The following is a 22,000-nucleotide window of genomic DNA, read 5'->3' as shown; positions in this document are numbered from 1 at the left end:
CAGCCTTTCCTGGGAGGGGAGACGTCTGGAGAATCGTGGCGGCCTCTTCTGGGAGGGGAGGCGTCTGGAGAATCGTGGCGGCCTCTTCTGGGAGGGGAAATGTCTGGAGAATCATGTCGGGCCTTTTTGACAGGAGGATCATGTCTACTTTTCTTTGTTGACCACTCTGGCGAGTCATGGCAACTTCTGTTTGATGTCACAGACTCTGGATATTGATGTCCTTTTCCTTCCTCTGTGTCTTTATCTTCATCAGCTATTAGAAGACAGTCACAGTAATTAATGATCTTGTTTACTACATAGACACAGGTTCTCTTTGTTTCTTTCAAAAATGCAATTTACCCCCAACCACTTTCCATCTGTTGCCTGTTCTGAAAGCCTCCAGCTGTTTCACTTCCTCTGGTCGATCGTCAATTACCTCAGCAATCTGAGTAGGCACACAGGAGATTATGGTTCATGACAAGGTTTGGTAATATGAATTTGCCTTCCAGTATTGTTTTTACCATACCATCTATGCCTTGGTATTACCTGCAACAACATGCATTACAGCAATGTTGTAAATCAATGAGGTGAACAGACTATGTTAAAGCAATACTGGATATGATTTTTGTATCATGTGGTGATGCATCTTGATTTTTCCGAAAAATAACAATATCAGTATTCGAGGTCTGTACCCATATCGCCCACTCCTTTGAAATATGTTTGTATTTCACTGGCGTTTATTCCTGATTTAAATTAAGACACGCCATACATAAGACGGCTCTATTTTAACGTATTACAAAACATTTAAGAACTCCACCAATTAATGTGTGCATGAATGAGAAATCAAGGAGATAAGAAAGTGAATAAACGGACTCCAGCTAAGCTAAGCTAATGTAGGTTCATACCACTGGCGCTTCGTCTTCATCCTCTTCAATATCATTCTCCTCCTTCACCATCTGTTTCCAGTCTATGTCATCATCTACAATTTTAAGTCTTGAATGAGATAAGGACAATATGTTAAGTAAACACACACTGTTTTACTCAAAACCTGGTGTTTTAGTGTTCAAGGCAGTGAGCGTTGCCAAACAGCAACACAGACCTCAACTAACTAGCGTTAGTTTCACGGCTAAGAAACACACAATCTGCCTGGAAAGAACTTGGCTAAAACGATCCAACGGTCTCACCCTTTCTCGGGAACCTTCTGCCGTTTCTTTTTAAGTTTCCCCTTTGATTTCTTGACATCTTCACGAGTGGATAAATACCGTTTTAGGTACTCGGCTTTAGATAGCTCTGGTCCCTTGCTACTACTATTGAAAGTAGCCATTATGTTGTCGGAAACTACGGATCGCAGTGAGGGTCATGATAAACATCCATTTCCCTGAACTATCAACTTTGCCAATTTTAACAGGCTACGTGAAAGGAATAATAAAACTATTGTTTGTCTACGAGTAAAATTGATAAGACCTCACGTGAATAGTTTTGTCTTTTTGAAGTTAATTGTTAATGTGATGAGCAAATGCGGGTGTATTTGAAACTAAAATATTTATCTTCATTTATGTTATAAAAGGGATGTTGACAGCACCAATGAATCAAAGTAGACTCAATGTGGCTTTTTGGACAAGGATAACCAAAACAAGATACTTTAATGCCAAAGTGAAAACAGATCTCTGAAATACTGAAATAATGCTAAATAAATACTTGAATTTAGTAAATGCACCTTTGGGAGCAGTCTGTGTGGACAAGCCTCTGCATTTGGCTTTGTGAGTGAGCAGCCCTTTTACAAGCCAAGCCACAACTTCTAGATTTGATTAGATTTGATTGACATAGGGCACTGACTCAGCCATCTCAAGTTGTTAATGCTGGTGTTTTTAATCCATTCCTGTGAGACTTTCTCAGGTGGCAGTAGTTTTCTTTTTCTGCTATAACTCTAACATAGCACCTGGCCAAATGTTGTCTCCAAACTCTCTCCAATCTTGAAGCCTGTAACTCCATCAGAGTCATCACAGGTCTCATGGTTGACCCCACCCCACCAGTCTTCTTGCACACTCACTTAGTTTTTGAGGACAGCTGACTCACAGCTCTGTCATTCTCTGTCCATTTCTTATAGATTATCTTACTGATAAGTATAGTGTTACATCACTTGGAACATTTTCTTGCAACCAACCTTCACAGTGTTCTTTTGTGATTATGATGGAGGTTTTGCCACAATACTACCTTGCCAAATCAAAAACCAGCAGACATTTTATCCACAGCATACATTTTGACAAGTCACAGCAGGAAAAGCACATGGTTAACTAAAAACATTAACAATGGCTGTACATCACTTTGTTCTGCCAGTTCCACAGCCCTCCCTTCTGTTGTTGTGCACACTGGCTTAATGGCTTGGCTTGCTGGAAATCTTAAATGGAAAAGAGCCATCTTTAATGTAATTAAAGTCTGAGACAAGGCAAAAATGTCTGCTGTGAAAAGGGTCTGTTCATTGCACCAGTGATGATTTAGGTGTGTCCTCCTAAAGCTGGTGAATAATTAAATTAGAATCCTTTGCATAGATGTTTTAACTTTGACATGGTCTTTTTAGTTGATCACTAACAAAAAAGGTCGCATACAATTTTCTTTGATTCAATGTAAAATAATAAAACATAACTTCCAAGGGGTGTGTATGCTTTATTATGTGCACTATAGATCACATTATGAACTGCGCAACTTACTGATGTACTATAAAGCATCCATTAAATGTGCAATTCTAATGATCCAACACATTAACTGCAATTATTTATATATAGTAAGCTGCACTTTGGTTCAACATAATGGAGCATATGTGCATGACATAACATTAAAAAGCAGTTCAATTTCCTGTGGGACCTTATCATTCCTATCTGGGTCCCAGTTCTGCCTCATGAACATTGATTTCACAACATGACAACATCTGGCTTTAATAGCACCCCTTTATTGAAAACAAATGCTGCAGCTTGCAAAGTAATATTTACACAACAAGTTACTTCGTGCCATTGTACGCATAACAATGCAGTGTGTGCATCTGCAGCAAAAAGCACAGCTATAAACATTTCTGCTGAGTCATCTGCATTCTGTCTCATCAAAGTGCATTATGAAAACCTTTTAATACCGTTTCAGTGATTTTGGGAAGAAAACACAAGAAGGAGATACAGAGGTGCAAGCTGTTAACAACATCTTTTCAACATGTGGTATTGTGGGGATGTTTGTGGCTGCGAACAGATGTGTAGGCGTCATTACATGTGTGTGTCAGCACAGGCCTGTTTCTTTCTTTAGCTGTGTGAGTGATAGAAGAAAATCAGCAGGCAAAAGATCCAGGAGCAGGAGCTCTTCACTAACAGGCTTACAGCTGAACACTTGACAAGTTTCTCTGGAGAGGAAGAAAAGCAGAGTGCAAAGAGTTGAAAAAAAGAAAATAAATCTCCACACTCATTTAATCTCAAGCTCACTTCATTGAATCCACACACACAATCAGTCCACCTACCTTTCTCTACACTGACACTGGCAGTCTGCGCATTTATTTTGCACATGTAGGTGGTGCTGCCTTTGAGTTTGTCTTTGAAATCCTCCAGGATCATTCTGTAGCCTTTGGGCTCCAGCTCCACCACATAGCTTTTGCCTTGGAACCGGGTCTCTGCCGATGAACCGGACACATTAGTATTAATGACGAACTCTTTGCCTTCAGTGGCCAAAGAGAAGTGATAGCTGCTGATCTTGTTTGGTGTGGGCGGGATCCGACAGTCTACTCTCAGGTCTGTATCGTTGACACACACTGAGATCTGATCACACTTTGCTGGGATCAGAAACACTGGTGCAAAAGAGAATGAATAAGAACAGAGAGATATGTTTAGTTTAAAGCTTTAGTTCAGACCCCCCCCCCCCCCACACACACACACACACACACACACACAGCAGTCTCCATATGCCAGAACAAAAACATTTCTTAGATTCTCACCTCCCAGCACTCCGTACGCGAACAGAGACTTGAGCATGATGGATAAGCACCCATCCAACTTTTTAGGAAAAAGAAAGAAGGTGTGAGACAGAATAACAAATTAGGAGGAGGATCATGAAAAAATACAATGTGACCACTCTGTGGTCTCACAGTGACATGCCAAATTGAGTTTTGAGCCATTTCTGCTTCTGCGCTCTCTTCTGAGGGAGGTCATGACATCATTCATAGTCGAGAGGCAATAAAGGACAAAAAGATACCAAGGGGAGCTAACTGATAATACAAAATGATTCCTTTTATGCAGCTAACATGTTATATTGAGTTACAAGCTGATAAGTTTGAGATGCTCTGTCCTAATTTGCTATCAATGCCTTCTTTTGCCTCCATAATGTGACTAGAGTCCACCTGTGGCCAAAACTATTGACTGGACATGATTTGAAGTTAAAAATGACATAGATGCCTTTTTTCCTTTCCCTGTTAGTTCCTGTTTGCTACTTCATAACATTTTTCCAATGCCCTTGACACACTCGTGTCTTTAAGCCTAAGCCTGCTATTACATAATTATTATTTAATGTTAATTTAGAGACTGATGCTTATGTATCTCTGCACATACATTTTTTGTTGTTGTTTTTTTTCATGCCATGCGTACCTACATAGCATATTCTGTTTCAGCCTGATATGACCCTTGTACTCATATCTATTCCCTGAGCTGCAGCTCAACATCTTTGAGAAGTCTTACCTCTTGTCTGCCTACTGGATGATGTAGCAGCTCTTGTCTGCTGCTCTTGTCTGGATGGTGAATAAACAGCTGGTGGTTGTTGCCTCAGTGTACAGCACTGCAGAGCATCACACTTCTGAGGCAAACTAGGGGCAATACTGAGAGGTGGAGACAGAGTGGGAGGGATGAAGGTGGACTGGAGAGCGCTGATTCGTCTTTCTGCTCTGCAGTGCCTGATGGAGGACACCAGACAGACAGGCAGGCTGAGGCAAAAATCAGTTAGCGTCATCGCTTTACTGGCAGGGTGCTATGACCTTGTTTCCTTTCCTCTTTGGTTCTCCTCTCAGCTTTGTCACATTGTCAAAGCTATCCTGTCCTTATTTGCCTTGTGTGTGTTGGAGTCTCCATGGGTCTTTTAAAGCTGCTCTAAATATATTATGAATGATGGGATTAGAGTTACCTTTTATTATGCTAAACAATATTAAACAGTATCTCTAGGGAAAATATTAATTACCTTTTATTATGCTAAACAATATTAAACAGTATCTCTAGGGAAAATATTAATTACCTTTTATTATGCTAAACAATATTAAACAGTATCTCACTACTTGCACAGAATAAATGTATGCCATCTCAGGATGACTATGTGAACCACAGAAAGTTCTAGCACTGTCATACCAAATGGCACATGTAAAAAAGCTCAGTGCCTCCACCTAAAGGCCAATAAAAGGAATTTCACCAGGCAAATTGGTTGCAAATTTATAGCTTGCAGTTTAGTGGTTGACCAAAACTACTGTGACACTATAGTTTCAAAATATTAAAGTTTTCTGCATTGTTCAATGTTCACCTTTTTTTTTAATATTAAAGCTATATATGCTTCTACAGAATAGATCAAATATATAATATATAAATACAACTCCAAAGTCGTGTGCTGCTCTAAGAGAGGAGAGGACCCAAATCAAATAACGTATTAAACCATGAGCACAAGTTAAATAATTCAAGATCACAAATTACTTAGTCATGCTCACAAATTAGTTTTTGTCTCATGACAGCTAGCAAGCTCCTTAATTATCCATTTACTGTTCCAAGAAAAAGTATCAGCATGTTTGCACTTTCCTGGTTTTCTGTATAAATTGGATTGGATATGATCGGATCTTCACCAAAGTCCCAAATATCAACAAACACAATATTTCTAAACTGACTCAACACAAACAGTCGTGACTGTTCATCTCTTTACTGACCAATTCATACAGAAATCCAGGAAACCACAAACAGTGCCATTACTTTTTCTTGTATTTTTTATTTATAAGTCAATCAGGTTAGGGAACAAATCTCAGTTTCATTAGCGGGTGGGGGCACCAGGACCGCTATCATTACTCATCTGTCTGGGCCCCTCTGTTTATTGACTCTGCTGTTTAAAATGTGGAGATAGGCTATCTCGGAAATAATCTGCCCACGCGTTAAGCTGCTTTATCCCCAACAAGCCTTAGCCGGACAGAGACTACTGCAGCTCTGTTACCAGTCACAGGAAAATCGGAATTACAGTGGGGAAAAAAAGTGACACAAGGCGCGGAGACGAGTTTGAGAGGTGTTTTCAGGCTGACGAGAGTCAGTGAGGAGCTGGGGGCGTCGCGCACATGGAGACCTAACCGGACTGGGTCACACGGTGCTGACGCTGACCCTGCTGTCGTGTGTTCAACCCGGGAGGCAGGAGGCAGAAAAGAAACGCACGCTGGGAATTTAACCACATCAAGAAGCTGGCAACGAAAAACTGGTTTGGGCATGGAAAACACCGGATTCTGGGTATTCCTGATAACCTGCTTTATTCCAGGTAGGCTTCTCTGCTGTGCTTGGCACCTGTTAAAAACAGTGATGTGACACTGGTGATGTAAATCCAGGTGAAAGGCAACAGCAGTCACAAAGAACTATTTACAGACAGAGGGAAGCGGCTGAAAGTAAGACTGTGCAACAAATCAGTATTAGGAGCATGTGCCTAACAGTATGCTCTTTCAGTCTTCAGTAGACATAAACCCACCTAAATTCTCAGACAAAAACTACCTGGAAATCAGTAGTGAAATCATAAAATATTACTCATAGAACCAAATCCTCTTTATATTTACCAACGTCACATTCAACCGTCCATATCCTATAGAAGCATGGCAGTTCAAACATGTTTTTAATTTTAGTCTATTATTTTTCATAAATGATTTTGTATTTATGAATATACGGGGGCAATAGTGTATATTCTGTTATGTCTGTTTTACACCTGTGCTAAAGGTTTATCACCCTCATTATATCATCGTTTTTGTTTATGTACAGGCAGTAAAGGTTTTCACTGTTAAGGCTTCTAACTCATCCTCTATAAAGGTTTTCCAAACAAAAAATAACAACACTTTGTGAAAAATCCCGTTGGATGGTTGTCATTGCTGCAGTTACAAATATTAGTAAGATTTTTCATTACCTGGCAACCCAGGATTCTTATTAATTGCTAATAAATGATTTATAATACTCAGCAATAAGGGTTGAGTGATTGAATAAATTAGTCCACAATAGATATAGTAGGATATAGCTGTTTTCACTAATGCTTGTTGTTATATATATATCGCACAGCTTTATCTTCATTCAGTGTGACTTTTGACAGCTTCTCTCACATTCAATCTAAATGACATCTCTGAAACTAATTTGCTATTAATTGATTTCCCTTAGCTCTATGGGTCATATACCAATCAATGCAGAATTTAAGTCTGACAATTTCAACAAGCTGATGTATTTTTCAGTCAGGCCAAGCTTCGCTGTGTCTAACTGAACCGAGCTGCTGTCAGCAGGTGCACTGTTGTACTCATCTGCTTCACCTGGAGATGGCATCTCCACATCTTACCGTGTTGTGTGTCTGTTTGAATGAATGGACTAACTCTTACCTCATTGTAACAGGTGCAGCGGTGTATTCACACTAAGCCGGGGCCAAACATACAGCTGGCATCAGAGTCGTGGCCATGTAATAAAAAGGGAGGTGGCCATGTTGTGCATATTACATAATGACAAAAGCAATTGTGTCGAGCTGCTCTGACATTTGCTGTGATTGCTTTTTTCACTCAGTCAGTGGCAAACTCCCCTGTGCCAGTTGAGCAATAATTTGGTGGTGTGCATACATGTGTATCTGTTACTAGTGGGTGTGAGGCCACACCATGTGTGTGAGATTGATATGCTGAAGGACAGAGCAGTGGATTAGAACTGCACACAGAACAGAAGGTGTGTAACAACATGACCGCTACCAGCTCCCAGCCTGCTCACTCTTGTTGTAGTGTTTCTGTCTTCTCCTGGCTGTTGCAGACGCTGAGCACATCTACAGGTCTGTACACCTCTGTAGTGTACCCCTAGGTTGAGGCGAGCACTGATATGTTTTCCACCTTTGCATACTGTAAAAGTTTGCAATCCTCCTGACAGACTGACAGACATCTTCGTGAAGTTTAGCATAATCCACTGTCCACAGCTGGAACACACAGACACTACCCTACAAAAATAATCCAGCACAAACACACAGGCCTTCTGTCCTCTTCTTCTTTTGTGTGTCTCTTTTGTGTACCTCTCCAAAGTCAGCCAATTTGAAGCCCCCTTTCCCCCCCTCAGTGTCTCTCTGTTAGCCAATCATCCACCACAAACATTTTCTTGATTTCTTTTCATCTTGTCGCCCTCTTGGGTTTATATTTTCCTCTCATCTCAATAAACAGAGATGCAGCAGTGACAGTCATCATAATCCTGTGAGCTGCACACTGAACACCAGCCAAACACGTACACATGCAGCAACCCAATCTGCAACAATGAGTGATTATATTTGCTGGCATGCTTTGAAATCTATTGAGAGCCACCATGCAAAATGACAGTCTAGCCACAGTAGTGGTATACAGTATAAATGAGTTGAACCTCTGCCACCCATAGTTATAAACCCATAGGTTTTAGTTCAACCATTGTGTGTCTGTTCTTGTAAATCACAAGGCCAGAGACACAAACACAGTGTGTAATCCCAGGTCAATCACAGATTTGATGGCCTAAAGATTAAACAGTGACTCTGCCCTCTCCATTATATCTCCCTCTGTTTTTCAGTTTCTCATGTGTTGCATGAAGTCCAGTTTTTAGTATCGGTGGCCTTCTTATAAGTGTGACAAGCTGAAGGAAAATGTGGTTTGTTTAATTTAATGTGATTAACAAACTGTTAATAACAGGACCACAGCAGACAATGTCAGCCTCATATATGAGGCATACTTGTACATATTAGTAATACTGATGTGACAGCTCTGTGCTCTTCCTATTGCTCTCTTTTGCAGCTATGTATTGAATTAGGCCAGACATATTGTACCATTAAACTGATATTATGTCTATTTTAAAAGTAATGGCTATGCTTACAAACATAAATTCATTCAAACCACCACAGTTCAACTTCAGAAATCCCACATCTTTTTCCCAGCAGCTCACAGCTGTACCTGCTCCTGTGTCTCTGTTGAACTCATACAGACAAGAAAAATGAAAAATAGTTTGTCACTTAATGATTGCGATGAAGAAAGATGGATCCATTCACAAGCCAAAAGCCCAGCACCCTGCTGTGATACACCTGCTGTTCTCACACACTGCACATTCAAGTGTGAAACAATATTGCCATTGTTTTGTTGCATTCCCATGGTCTCTCTTGTCTGTGTGCTACTGTTTATAGATTATTGTCAGGAGGACTGGTGAGGTCATTTCCTATAGTCTAAACAACAGAAGAATGTGAATGGACATAGCAGAAAAGAGGAAGCTGGGAGAGATGTTGGGCAAACGAGATAAGTGTATATGTGCATATGATCACTATGCGTGAACTTGCAACCGGAATAGTTAACAAAGCCTCTCTGTATTCACAAAGTATGTTTTTCTATGCTCTCATCAAATAAACACCTTGTGTATGTGCATAGAGTGTGGCTGAGGGACTATTAACACACCCCAGACTTCCTCTCAGAAGGCATCAGAAGTATGCCTGTTTGCTTTCTTGCTGAAAGTTAGATGAGAAGACTGATACTACTCTGTTACCTGTGAGGTAATTATGAAGCTAGAGTTGCCAGTAGGCAAGTTTTGTTACCTTTGGACCATGGGCACAGCCAGGAGGTGGCCGGGTGTGTCACCAGCCACCCCAGAATCTGATCGACCATTCCCTGGTGTCACCCCTACCAGAGTCAAAATGTAATGCTTTTCAGAGTATTAATAATAATAAAAAAAGAAAATCAATGAATAACTGATACAGATTAAATTAGCTTTATTTTATGCCATGGATGCATGTGCATTCATTTGTCCAATTGTGTTGTCATTTCTCCAATGGTGTGCCCACGCGTGTGTGTGTGATGGCACTGTCTAGCAGCGATGCCCATGGCTAGGAGTAAATAATAATAATTTAGCTAATTAAGCACTACGCTGTGTTATGTACTAATTAGATTCTTAATAACGTATGGTTTATTGTTTCATAGAACATGTATAAACAATATGACTCCTACTAGGCATTTAGTATTATAATTAACATTTTAAATAACATTAAAGATTAATACTGGTTGAGAGTCCAGCCTCTCTCAAGGAGTAAAGTTCCAGAGCCCAAGCTGTGCGTGGAGGTGAGCCCGACTATATCTAGCCGGTACCTCTCAACCTCCTGCACAAGCTCGGGCTCCTTCCCCACTAGCGAGGTGACATTCCATGTCCCCAGGGCTAGTCTCCGTGTCCAGAGATCGGGTCGTCGTCGTCGGGTCCCTGCCTTCGACTGCTGCCCGATCCACTGTGCACCAGCCCCTTACGAATCCTCCTGCAGGGGGTGGGCCCACGGGAGGACGTCCCCGCGTCGTTGAAATTCATCTTTCTATAACTGCAGACTTCACACTTAAGCACTATGGTCCAGGAAGATCACACATACAAAATTCCCCATCTCTGTCTCAATAGCTGAAGCTCTCTAATGCATCCCAAAGGAACACTCAGCTTTCAATTACCTCCAATAACAGCACTTATCAGAGCCCTCAGCTTTCCCCAGAGACTTGGGCCTTGATGCCTGTGCTCAGTGGCCCAGGACAGGGGCATTCATCACGGGGCGGAGTAACAGCTGGGGACTGAGGAAGAGGCACGCGTCAAACCCCTCTGGGACTACACTGGGCCAGCATCACATAGCCAGATGGCGCTGGGTGGAGTGGGAAAGGGGTGGGGGACATTAGGGCGTATCACATCCTCACTTTAACTCCACTTCAATATATATGTAAAATATAGGCATATACCAATATATACACAATGTTCAAGAAAAGGCATAAGCCTTGTGTATTCTGGGTATAGGGTAACACTGTAATAATGTCTGATTCACATCCCCTTTCTCACTGCAGTAGGGTGGGTGAAATTTGGCTGCTTGATTGTGCTCTGCCCATTAACCAGCTCCCTCTTTAATGGTCCACATGTTGAAGGGGAGGGGCAGTAAATCCTGTCCCCTGCCCTTGCTCTGCGGTGCCTCTGTGGAGACTTGTTTACGGGTACTGAAGAGTGCAAAAACATGATGAAAAAGTAGCTGAGATTTACAAGGCCTCTCCTGACAGCCAGGAAAAGGAGAAAATTAAACCAGAGAACATTAAACAGGCACCCATTACAGGGCTGCTCCGACACCAATAATAACCATCATTGTGTCCCGTCAGTCCGAGGTACATGACATGATTGCAAAGCCTGTCGCTCTGCACCCATGACAGCTAACATCTTTATACCAGCCAGATTACATGCTTGTGCGGGGTTAAAGAAGTCAGGGAGATTAGACAATTCTTTCACAAAATAAACTGGCATTATCTGGTCTATGCAAATATAACACAAGCACAAAATAGAGATGCTTCCTGTGGCCTGTATTTAAGAGTCTTTTCTGTACTTTTGTGACTCCTCTGTAGATATCTGTGCATTATATCACAGGTCAAAGTCTTTCCTGGATTCTGATAATCTCTTTAGATAATTAAAAAGTTTCTAATTGTGTATCTCTCAAATTTTATCAAAAACATTCAAAACATTGTATGATATAATTTGATTCGTATGTACACGCCATCTTTATGGACATTTTTAGAAAGCAGTACACTCATTATCATCTGAAAGGGCCACAATCCAAGATTTCTACTGCTCACTGTCTGCATCCGCATCTCTTTAGGCCCTTTAACTGACTTGAACATATATATTTATACATTCCATCTCAGTAAGAAGAGTGCTATACCATAATTCTTCACTGTTTGTGTGCTTTGAAAACGTTTTTTTTTTCTCCTTGGAAAATATGAGCACTTAGCTACATCTCTCTAATCCACACTCCAAAAAGATTATGACAATGGAGGCAGTGGGGACTGGATTAAAAACTAGATTTTGCATACAATCAAATCCTTGAGCACTTGTTGTATGGGCTCCTGCAGGCATACCCTTGTTTTCTTACCTTTTCAAATTTAATAAGATTGACTTAAATCCATTCTTTTAAGTTAATTATTTAACGCTTGACAGGAACGATAAATGATTCTAAATAGTAAACGTTCCTACTTCTACATGATCTATTCTGTCTACGGGTAAAAACATACAAGCCTATATGCAGTCAAATTGTTTGGGTATTTATGTGAAAGCACACACGTCTGCTGTGTAATCCACAACCTCGGTTTAAAACAAGCCTTGAGCATCATCTAGTGGTAACTAACTGACTCATGGCAAACTTTGTTTTACAGCTATTATTTGTGCATTTTTACATTTGTCACTTAAATTATTAATCACTGTTTGATCAAAAAAGGCAAAAAAACTCAAATGTTTCATGTACAGTACTCACACTCCTCTAAGCCCAGCTGGTAAGCGAGGTTCTGAAGTCCTTTGATCTTCTCCATCAGATTGGCTGTAGTCAAGACATGCACAAACAAATACACACTATATTTCAGCAAAAACATTTTGAAATTGTGAGCTGTCCATATGCACAACACCAAATGGACCATAAATTCTCTGGTGGAGATGGACTTTAATATCCTAATGCTGTAATCTACTCACACTGCTGGCCGCCTCCTCCTCCTGTGTGACCCACGCACACACTCACAGTGCTTTATAAAGTTGCTCATCCAATACAGTACTACTAGACTAGAATATGGATGGGTCGATCAATATGCCTCCATTTAGAACATGGAAATATTGGATTAGATAATGAACCACAAGCTATGGCGCCTCATTCTGCCATTAAAAAGGACAATATTTCAAGCTTGGGAACCCCCCTGGATATGAGTTACATTCTCTATTGAATTCAGTTTCCTTCCGTTGTGGTTTTAAATGGTTCCTACTTCACAAAAGTTACCATCTGATATAAAGTTTGTAGAGGAAATGAATGATGCCTTTTCCAAATCAGATTTAACTAAATCCAAGGCTTGCTTTACAACAAGGGATATCAATCATAAAAGATTTCTCTGTGTGTATAGTATGTGAATGAGAGCAGCCACTGTTGTGAGTTGTGTGCTATCACTGTTCTCTATCCTGCATAATATTATTCATTAACCCTCTAGATTAAATACAGTGTTACTTGCTATATATATTTCACAAACATGAGCAACTCAGGAAGTGGATTTGCTAAAGGGGACCAGTAAGTCAATGGGAACCAAGCAAATCATACTTAGCTATAGCTCACTAATCCACCAGCTTTGATCTCGACTCACCTGTCCTACAGTTAAAATCAATGTATTATTTTTAATAGCTCAGTTCACCTCATAAGCTGGACACACTGTGCTGACTGTAAGCATGTTAGGGCATGGCACTCCGATGCTTCCAACATGTATGCATTTGTAGGTAAGAGTGTAATGTCTTTGTTGTTGCTGTGTTACTCCACCAGGAATAATCAGCCAGACTGTAGAGATGGATGATGGAACGTGGGGGTATGTTGGCTCAAAGGTGGATCTCCGCTGTCGGTTCATCAACAGCTCCCCACCAGTCAAAGTCTCCCAGGTATTCAGTCGTCCACTTGAACACGGTCACACCCAAGATTAGATATGCGAAAAACATTTAAAAAAAAACAATTACAATTATATTCAATGCATGCCAAAATTCCTTGGAAGCATTAGCATAAACACCATCTAGTTCCCTAAACATGCTGTGATTAACTTGATTTGAGAAATAAGATGAATCCCAGTGAAGGCAAGTTCTCTACATTTTTGCCAAAGAAACCTGCTTTTGGCAAATATTTCTACTTTACTGGGATGTCAATGGTGTTTTGATGTGAGTGCATGACAGACACACAGGGAAAGAAACTGCACTGACAGCAGGGAGGGGGGATGAGAGGAGACATCCAACCTTAGCAACGTATTGTATGTCCTTACAAAACAAAAAGGTGACCTGTCCTGACAATGGCTCCATAACTGAGGCATTCACCTTCCCTTCATATTTTTCACACCTTACCAGCTTTTGGATAGGTGTTTTGCAATTAGTCTCTTCAAGTGTCTTGGCTTTTTCCTACATACGTGTCTGTATATATCTGCCTGTTAAGGGACTGTTGTCAGTTTGATGTGAAAACTACACACCACCAATAGAGATGAACCCAATTAAATTGCCAGTATCACAGTTTGGGTGTAATGAATTTTTTTTTTTTTTTTTTTTTTTTTTTTTTTTTTACAATAATGAGCCTGAGAGGGATGAGTGCTGGTAGTGGTGTAGAGCCGGCAAGGTGGGTGACTGGCTCTGGTGTCACTTGGGTGTGGGTGGAGGTGCTCCTGCTTCAGGAACAAGGCGCGGTCAGTAGACAAAAGGCACAGAGTAAAGAAAACACTTCTTCCTCCACAGGCAGGATTCCTGGCTCAGTAGCAGAGTGACTACAGTAATCCAGAGAGGCAGATACTATAACTCACAGTATTACAGGGGCAAGGCAGCAGAGAAGTCAAGAGTTCAATCCAAAAGCCTCATATTACTCAGTCTTTCAGAGACAAGGCAGGAGCGCAGTCAGATCAATCCAAAGGTCTGGTGGTGTTCATGGTCTTTCAGAGGCAAGGCTGAGACATAGTCAAAGGTCAGATGTTACTCACAGTCTTACAGGGGCGAAGCAGTGGCATAATCAAGATTTAAATCCAAAGTTCTGGTCCTGTTACACAAAGGCACAAGCACTACAGAATGGCTGGAAAGTTGAATACACAGTCAGGACAATCTGACAGCTTCTCTGAGGGATGAAGCTGCTTATAAGAGGGCATGCACAGGCGTGTTCAATCAGGACAGGTCAGGATGGTTGGTGTGATGAAGTAAAGTTACTGGAGTGAGAACAGGGTGGAACAGGAAGTGTCAGGTAAAAATAAGAGCCAGTTACCGGAAGTGGAGCTGGAGTTCAACTGTTTACATTGGCAATATAGACCTGATAATACTTTTTGCTTATTTAGAAGATACTTTAAAAACAAAAGGCATTTAGGAACAAATACATAGAAACACTGTTCAGATCTGACGCATTTGAGCATACATGTCAAATTTGATACAAATTGTCCTGGACTTTTCAATGGCAATCAATATTAAGGATCAGTGTTTCTTCCTGTTTTCAAATTCATTCAAATCCAGAATATTACGTCTTAACAATAATTTAACATTGTAAGTCCTGTAAGCTGGTTCAGTATGGTCTTGTCCATTGTGTTTATTTATTATTCAATTAAGGCAACAGATCCAGACATCTGCGGCTCATGAGACCTACAGTGGCACTACGAGCCCCCGGTTCAGACTAGACCCTGTCTTTCTCAATCATTAACCCCTTCAACTTCATCCATCCTTCTTTTTCAAGGTAACTTGGCAGAAACTGGTTAATGGCACTAAGCAGAACGTGGCGATTGCCAATCCATCCCTGGGTGTGTCCGTGGCCCCGTCTTACAGGGACCGTGTCACCTTCAAGAATGCAGCAGTGAAGCGACGAACCCCTACTCTTGAAGACACCACCATCACCTTCTCCTCTCTCCGACTATCTGATGATGCAACGTACATCTGTGAATACGCCACGTTCCCTGCGGGCAACCGAGAGAACACTGTCAACCTCACTGTCTATGGTATGACACATATGTGATGAGCTGGTCTTCAAGAAGGACAGGTGGACTGTCACTGTCTCATATTTTTTGAAGCACTATGGCTGTCGTATGAAATGTGATATACAGTATAAGAGATGATGTTAAATGTGAGCTGCAGTTTTGAAGCAATCAGAGGTGAAGATCTGTTATTCTGTTAAGTCACTGCCTGAAATGTGTATGAACCCTCTCCTGCAGCTTCAGCATCATATTTAAGGATCAGACATGAGACTGTTATTGATCTTTTCATCTAACTTTCAGCAAGAAAGTGAAGAAGTGTTTAAGGCCTGAAACAATTAGTCAGTGAATCAATTAATCAAAACAAATATACAGCATTAAACTTCTTGTTGAATGCTGTATGTTATATAAGTTAGGTAACACTGTGAAAATGTGATTTATGAACATTTTTAATTGTTTTCATTTCATCTTTTTATTTTAGATTTTCAATACTAATTATATGGGATGAGCAATAATCGGGGGGTATTTTGCATTATGTGACAATATGCATTTAAACTGTGTTTTTGTTTGCTTTTATTTCCTCAGTTCGTCCAACAACTCAGATGAGTCTGTCCACGCCAACACTGGTGGCTGGCTCATCCAGTCTGAAAACACCAGTGGCCACCTGCATCTCTGCTAATGGAAAACCTCCTGGCACCATCAGGTGTGTGGGCTGTATGTTTATGTGTAACTCAGTGAAAGACAAGCAGTGTTTTTTCTCTTCATCCTTCTTTTTACTACATGGTTTGCATAGTGACAACACTAAACCATTCTGTTTAGTGTATATGCACATACTGTATGCATCTATGTACCTCTGTTTCCTCCCTGGTGTGAGCAGGTGGGAGACGAGGGTGCCGGGAGAAGTGAGCACTCAAGAGTATAGAAACCCAGATGGGACATTCACTGTTCAGAGTGACTACATTTTGACTCCCAGCAAAGAAACACACAAGGAGACGCTCGCCTGTGTCTCGACCTACAATGAGGAGGTCTTCACTGACAGTGTCACCCTCGATATTCAGTGTAAGTCTTTTTTATACAGTATGTAACGACCACATAACTATGCAGTTTTATTTTATACAGGTTTATTTTTGTTATCGGTGTGTGCACCAGATGAACCAGATGTTTCAGTGGATGGGTTTGATGGAAACTGGTACCTGAACCGAGAGGACGTCCAGCTGAGTTGCCAAGCTGATGCCAACCCCGCGGTCTCTCTCTATCAGTGGAGACTGTGAGTACAGCTCTGGTTGTTTGATTAAAGATATTCACAACTTACTGCACTTCTTATATACAGTACAGGAAGTTGTATCTTCTGTATATTCTGTAGGATTAATGGTTCCATGCCGAGCAATGTTGAGGTCCGAGACAGCATCCTTACCTTTAAAGGACCAGTCACATATGATCTACAAGGTATCTATGTGTGCGATGCTACCAACAGCATCGGGACACGCTCGGCCTCTGTGGAGGTCAGTATTCTAGGTACGTTTACCTCACTACTGTACTTCTCCATACATGTACATTTTTTCCTGCCTGACACTTAACTGTACCTCCAAACCTATTATAAGCAAGGAACATGGTTGTTATTGTTTTCTCTGTAGACAAGCCACTACCGCAAATTGCAGCGAGTGATGTCATCAGTGTAATTGCCTTATTACTGGCCGCTGGAGTGCTCATGGGCATTACTATTACAGTCCTGGTGCTCAAAATAAGAACTAGAAAAGACGACTCTTCGTACGTAAACAGTCCAGTAGTGCTCTTTCCTTCTGTTTCACTTACATGTTTGTCCCAGAATGGTTTGTAACTCCCTGTTGTCTTTTATTTTCCTTTTCTCTTTGATCAGTAATGATTCCCCATCCAGAAAACTGTCCCAGCCCATAAGGAAAAGACCAGGAGATGATATCCAGGTATCTATCTATCTATCTATCTATCTATCTATCTATCTATCTATCTATCTATCAAAATTTGATCTATTTTTTCTTCACTCTTGCACAAATTAATTGTCATCATTATAATTATGATTAATTAAATATGTATGCTAATAGTATACTACAGTATATATAATGTACAAGAATGCATGGGGCTGGATCACAACTGCATTAATAACTGCAACCAACATTACCGCATTTTAGTACAATCTGAGTAGGATGTCAGATACTGTATATTTCCTTGTCCCACTTCCTGGTGCGACAGTACTTTAAAGGTGCCCTGTGGAGTTTTCTTATAACAAAGTTTCTGATTACACTTAGTGTTACTGACCAATACATACTGTGTACACCCTTGAGGTCAACAAATGGGGTGAAGGCATTTCCTATGTGTACTCTTTATAAGCACATACAGTATATTGGGTAATTTCTCCCCAGCATTCAGGACGGCTTTATGAAGAGCTTCCAAACACAGCGGACTATGTGAGCTACAGACTGGCCTGTAACAAGGATGACTACCCAGAGCCCTACTCTCCTCCCATCAACCCTCCTCTCTCATTTCTCCCCCAGCACCCCTACCACTCGCAACCACCTATGGTGACCAGCAGCAGCAGCAGCAGCACCACCGTGTCAAAAAACACCTTCTCCCCTCCTTCGCACACTGAAACCATCTTCAAATACCCTTCAGTACCAGGCCTGTCTTCTCCTCCCCTGGGTGTGGCAGCATATACTTTTCCCAAAGAGCAGTACGTCTGAACTGACATCATGTTACAAACTCAAACCACTCCAGTGAGCTCAGATGAAATGACCTGATTGGAAACTGAACCTGAGAGGGGGTTGGAAACATATGTTTAACCCTGGACTGTCAGGCAGTGTCTCCACTGTCTGCACCACCGTGGACAGCTGTGGAGGTCAAAGGACAATACAGCTTTTATTGCTGGACTTTCTCTCTTTTGGCTTTGGTTACTGTGTTATGTAATCTTTGAATAGAGGAACATTGTGGAAGCATGTTTTAAATGTTTGCCAGCAATTTTTGGGTTACGTTGTAGGTTACATGAAGGTCAAATAAAGATGATTTGACTTTGATTGGAATAAGATCAATTTGATTGGGAATTAACTTCAAAGTGAATGGATGGGATCAGCTCTTAATGTTCGATACAGCTGAATCCCTACATCGTGCTCTCTCGCTCTCCCTATCTCTCTCTCTCTCTGCACTGAACAAATTGACAATCCCTTTACTGAGGAGAAGCTGAACCTTTGGTTTTACCTCCTGTCCTGATATAATAATTTTCCTAGGCTTGTATTTTGTATCATTTACATTATCATTTACATTTTTCTTTACAAAGAAAACCATTTTTATATAATGAAGACATTTTGTCAAGTTATGAAATTGATGTTTTATTTGTGGTATCTATAGGTTTTAGTATTCATTGACACTGGTTGTTGGATGAACCTTGAATTTTTAGCATTTAAATAAAAACAATTGTGAAATTTGCATCAGTGGTGTACTACTCAAAAACCACACACTCTTCTACTCCTTCTTTACCCTAAATAGCAGCAATCTAAAATTGTATTCGGGTCTCATTTTCATTTAGAAGTTCACTATAAAATATGCATTAATAGCTACAAGTCTGCTACTCTAGTGGTAATTTATCAAAGACAACTCTGCTAATTGTGTTTTTAGCCTCATTGTGTTTATGGCTCACAGATTTACTGTTTGGTTCTGCTTTCCTGGTGGAAGCTATAGTTGTGCAGGCAGCTATTTTCAGTGAAAAGGCTACTTGTACGGTAACTGCAGCACCAAGCAGCAGACAGACAGCTGCTGAACACAGTGGAGCATTTAGCAGTTACAATAAAGAGACAAGTCAAATGGGGTTGGTGGTTACATTACATTTCCATCACTCTGGGATTGATGAGACCCCACTGGCCTATAATGACTCAACACATATTGTGCTCCACAACCCACTGTATCCACACATAGAAATATACAATACAAAGGCCTTTCATGCATTCTGGTATTATTTATCGTTTCTGCCAGAGACCCAGGCTGCCCTGTGTGTCTAAAGCTGCCATTGTGTACTGATGAATTCCCAGCTCTTTGGGTGGTTCATCTGTGTCCAGCTCTCATGGGGCATTCATAGACTTCTTCATCTTTGATGTTCAGCTTCCACTTCAGCAGCAGCTCTGAGCATGTCTGAGTCTTTCTCTTTCAAATGTTTCCCTTTTTCAGCTGCATTCTCATTGCACAGCAGGCTTGCAAGAAAAAAACAGGATCACTACTGTATCTGAGAGCTCAGGCTGGTGTGGCCTCCATCAACCAGTAGATACATGCGAGTCTGATAACAAAACTCCAGCTGGTATCATTCTATTTGAGATTATCACCACCTGATGATCAGCACTGAACCACAGCACTTTACTGACGTAGCCCTGCTTTACAAAAAGGAAACCCTGAGTCATTCATGATTTACAATGTGCATATGCAATAAGGTTTTGCTTTTTGTACCTTTTTCCCACTCTCTGTTAATAATAGAGAGTAGAAAATGTTACCACACAATATATCTGCAAGATACAGATCATTCATGCCTATGTAAAATATTGGTCCTATACACAGCATGTTATGGTTTTAAAGTGAATTAAATCAAAATGAAATGCACTTTACCAATGTATTCCAGTTTGATAAACTGCTGAAAAATGATCTTCATATTTTAATGTATTATTACATTCTTTTGCTTAAATGCTGAGAAACAAGAAGCTTCTCCTTCAGCCCTCGCCTCTGTCAACTGAGGAAAACTGATCTGAGTCCTGCATTCATTCATGACAAACATCTCAGGTTACATACTTGTGGTTCCACCACCTCCGCTCTTTCTCCTTTAGAAACACATAAACTCACCACTCACAAAAACAGTCTTTAAAAACAGTGAATATTTGCTATATGTGCAGGATTAACTGGAGTGTTGAGGTTACAGTGTGTTATAAGGAGCATTGCTGCGAGATGCCAGGAATGTAGTTTACTCCTAATCCCATCAGTGGAATTTACTGTGCTCTCTGCCCCAGACATGACCCCTGAAATTAAAATCTGGAGCTTTTAATTTTACAACCCAAGACCACAAGAAACAAGGCAAAGTGTTCTCATCTTGACTAAAAAGATGAATGTTTTTGCTGATCTCATCATCTCCTAAATCAATTTAAACTCTTGCTGTTTGTCTGACATATTAGATCTTGTTGTTCCCTAAGCCTGTGCTGAAACAAAGCACAAAGAAGATATAAAGAGGAAGACAACTCCTTTTTCATCCCTATTTTTTGTGCACTTCCACTCATCAGAATGTTGACACACAACACCATAGTTTGAGCAGGACAAAAAGGCTCAATCTTTGAACACCATGAATATAATAAATAAAACTTTGATTAACTCTTTGTGAGATTCACAGCAGTTTATAAGTGATTAAAGTGCAGATTTACATGAAAGTCCTGTGTGGAGGAATGTTCATGTTGAGACCCTGCATGTCACCTGTTAGTTATTGTACGTGTGTGTGTGTGTTTGTGTGTAAGGCTAACATGTCCATCCATGCAGCTGTCTTGTATAATACATGAGCTCACTGTCACCATGTTATTCTACCCAAAGAAAGAGGGACTGGGGGATAAAGAGAAAGGAAAAACACATGAATAATTGAGTCCAAATCAGTTTATCAGTCCCTTCCTCCTCTCAGTCCAGTGAAGTCAGTGGCAGCAACTGGATTCTCAGAGAAACCTCTGAACTGCTGAGTGGGAAAGACACAAATCCAGGTGGGCAGGGAAGCCTTTAGCTTTTGTGATCTCTTCTCTACTACATTTTTGGAGTAAAGAAGTTGTTGGATTCCAGATCATCATGATACCATGGTGGCCCAATTGCTAGGGCTGGCCTTTCTATTTCTACCTACCAATCTGGTCACCTTTATGACATATGGTAAGGATTTTACACTTTTATCTGAGTGGCAGTTCAAATTTGGGTTTATAAACATGACTTGACTAATTAATGAAACAAAGTTGACTTGACTAATTAATGAAACAAAGTAAGAGACTGGGCAAAAAAAGATCATTTATCAGCTTTCAGTAAAACTTGCCATACAAGTTTAAGATTTGAAGTATGGTACATGACATACTTGATACTAGAGGCTAATATTGTTGTTGATACTGTAATTTTTTCATAATAAACCAGTTGATAGTGACTGATTGGGAAGTTTTATTTTTGAAATCTAAAAACTGACACACTGCAGTGGCAATAATGGTTCTAAATTTCCTCAGACATATCTTTGGAATTTCAGAACTGTAATTTCTTGTTGCTTATTGGCCAACACATAGAGACCAAAACACCTGTCAGCTAACATTTCTATGT

General features: G+C 40.6%; 3 protein-coding genes across 4 annotated transcripts in view; 1 reads left to right on the top strand and 2 right to left on the bottom strand.

The window, feature by feature from the left end:
• Positions 1 to 1,343, bottom strand: part of bud13 (BUD13 homolog) — a 4,292-nt gene extending 2,949 nt beyond the window's left edge. The window contains exons 1-4 of the mRNA XM_020598532.1: positions 1,164 to 1,343; positions 885 to 972; positions 340 to 424; positions 5 to 253 (exon numbers count right to left, since the gene is read on the bottom strand). Coding sequence (XP_020454188.1) covers positions 5 to 253; positions 340 to 424; positions 885 to 972; positions 1,164 to 1,303 — 562 coding nt within the window. The 5' untranslated portion in view covers positions 1,304 to 1,343. The remainder of the gene's footprint in view (positions 1 to 4; positions 254 to 339; positions 425 to 884; positions 973 to 1,163) is intronic.
• Positions 1,344 to 2,906: 1,563 nt separating this feature from the next.
• LOC109959377 (thy-1 membrane glycoprotein) lies at positions 2,907 to 4,881 on the bottom strand. The gene is made up of 4 exons (XM_020598669.1): positions 4,683 to 4,881; positions 3,947 to 4,004; positions 3,476 to 3,799; positions 2,907 to 3,361 (listed from the first exon to the last, which is right to left on the bottom strand). The coding sequence occupies exons 2-4, from the start codon at positions 3,981 to 3,983 to the stop codon at positions 3,264 to 3,266; spliced, it is 459 nt and encodes a 152-aa protein (XP_020454325.1). The 5' UTR covers positions 3,984 to 4,004; positions 4,683 to 4,881; the 3' UTR covers positions 2,907 to 3,263.
• Positions 4,882 to 6,126: 1,245 nt separating this feature from the next.
• On the top strand, positions 6,127 to 18,946 carry nectin1a (nectin cell adhesion molecule 1a). Of its 2 annotated transcripts, none has more exons than XM_020598667.1 (10): positions 6,127 to 6,492; positions 13,522 to 13,634; positions 15,439 to 15,697; positions 16,256 to 16,373; positions 16,548 to 16,729; positions 16,820 to 16,937; positions 17,034 to 17,185; positions 17,305 to 17,437; positions 17,547 to 17,610; positions 18,199 to 18,946. In XM_020598667.1, the coding sequence occupies exons 1-10, from the start codon at positions 6,444 to 6,446 to the stop codon at positions 18,382 to 18,384; spliced, it is 1,374 nt and encodes a 457-aa protein (XP_020454323.1). In that variant the 5' UTR covers positions 6,127 to 6,443; the 3' UTR covers positions 18,385 to 18,946. The 2 variants fall into 2 exon arrangements, with proteins under 2 accessions (XP_020454323.1, XP_020454322.1); XM_020598666.1 differs by having other exon boundaries at positions 18,067 to 18,946.
• The last annotated feature ends 3,054 nt before the right edge of the window (positions 18,947 to 22,000 follow it).

Source organism: Monopterus albus, unplaced genomic scaffold (genome assembly GCF_001952655.1).
Source record: "Monopterus albus unplaced genomic scaffold, M_albus_1.0 scaffold38.1, whole genome shotgun sequence".
Classification (NCBI taxonomy): Eukaryota; Metazoa; Chordata; class Actinopteri; order Synbranchiformes; family Synbranchidae; genus Monopterus; species Monopterus albus.
The sequence above is the reverse complement of the archived record's forward strand: the minus strand, read 5'-3'. Positions and strand labels throughout refer to the sequence as shown.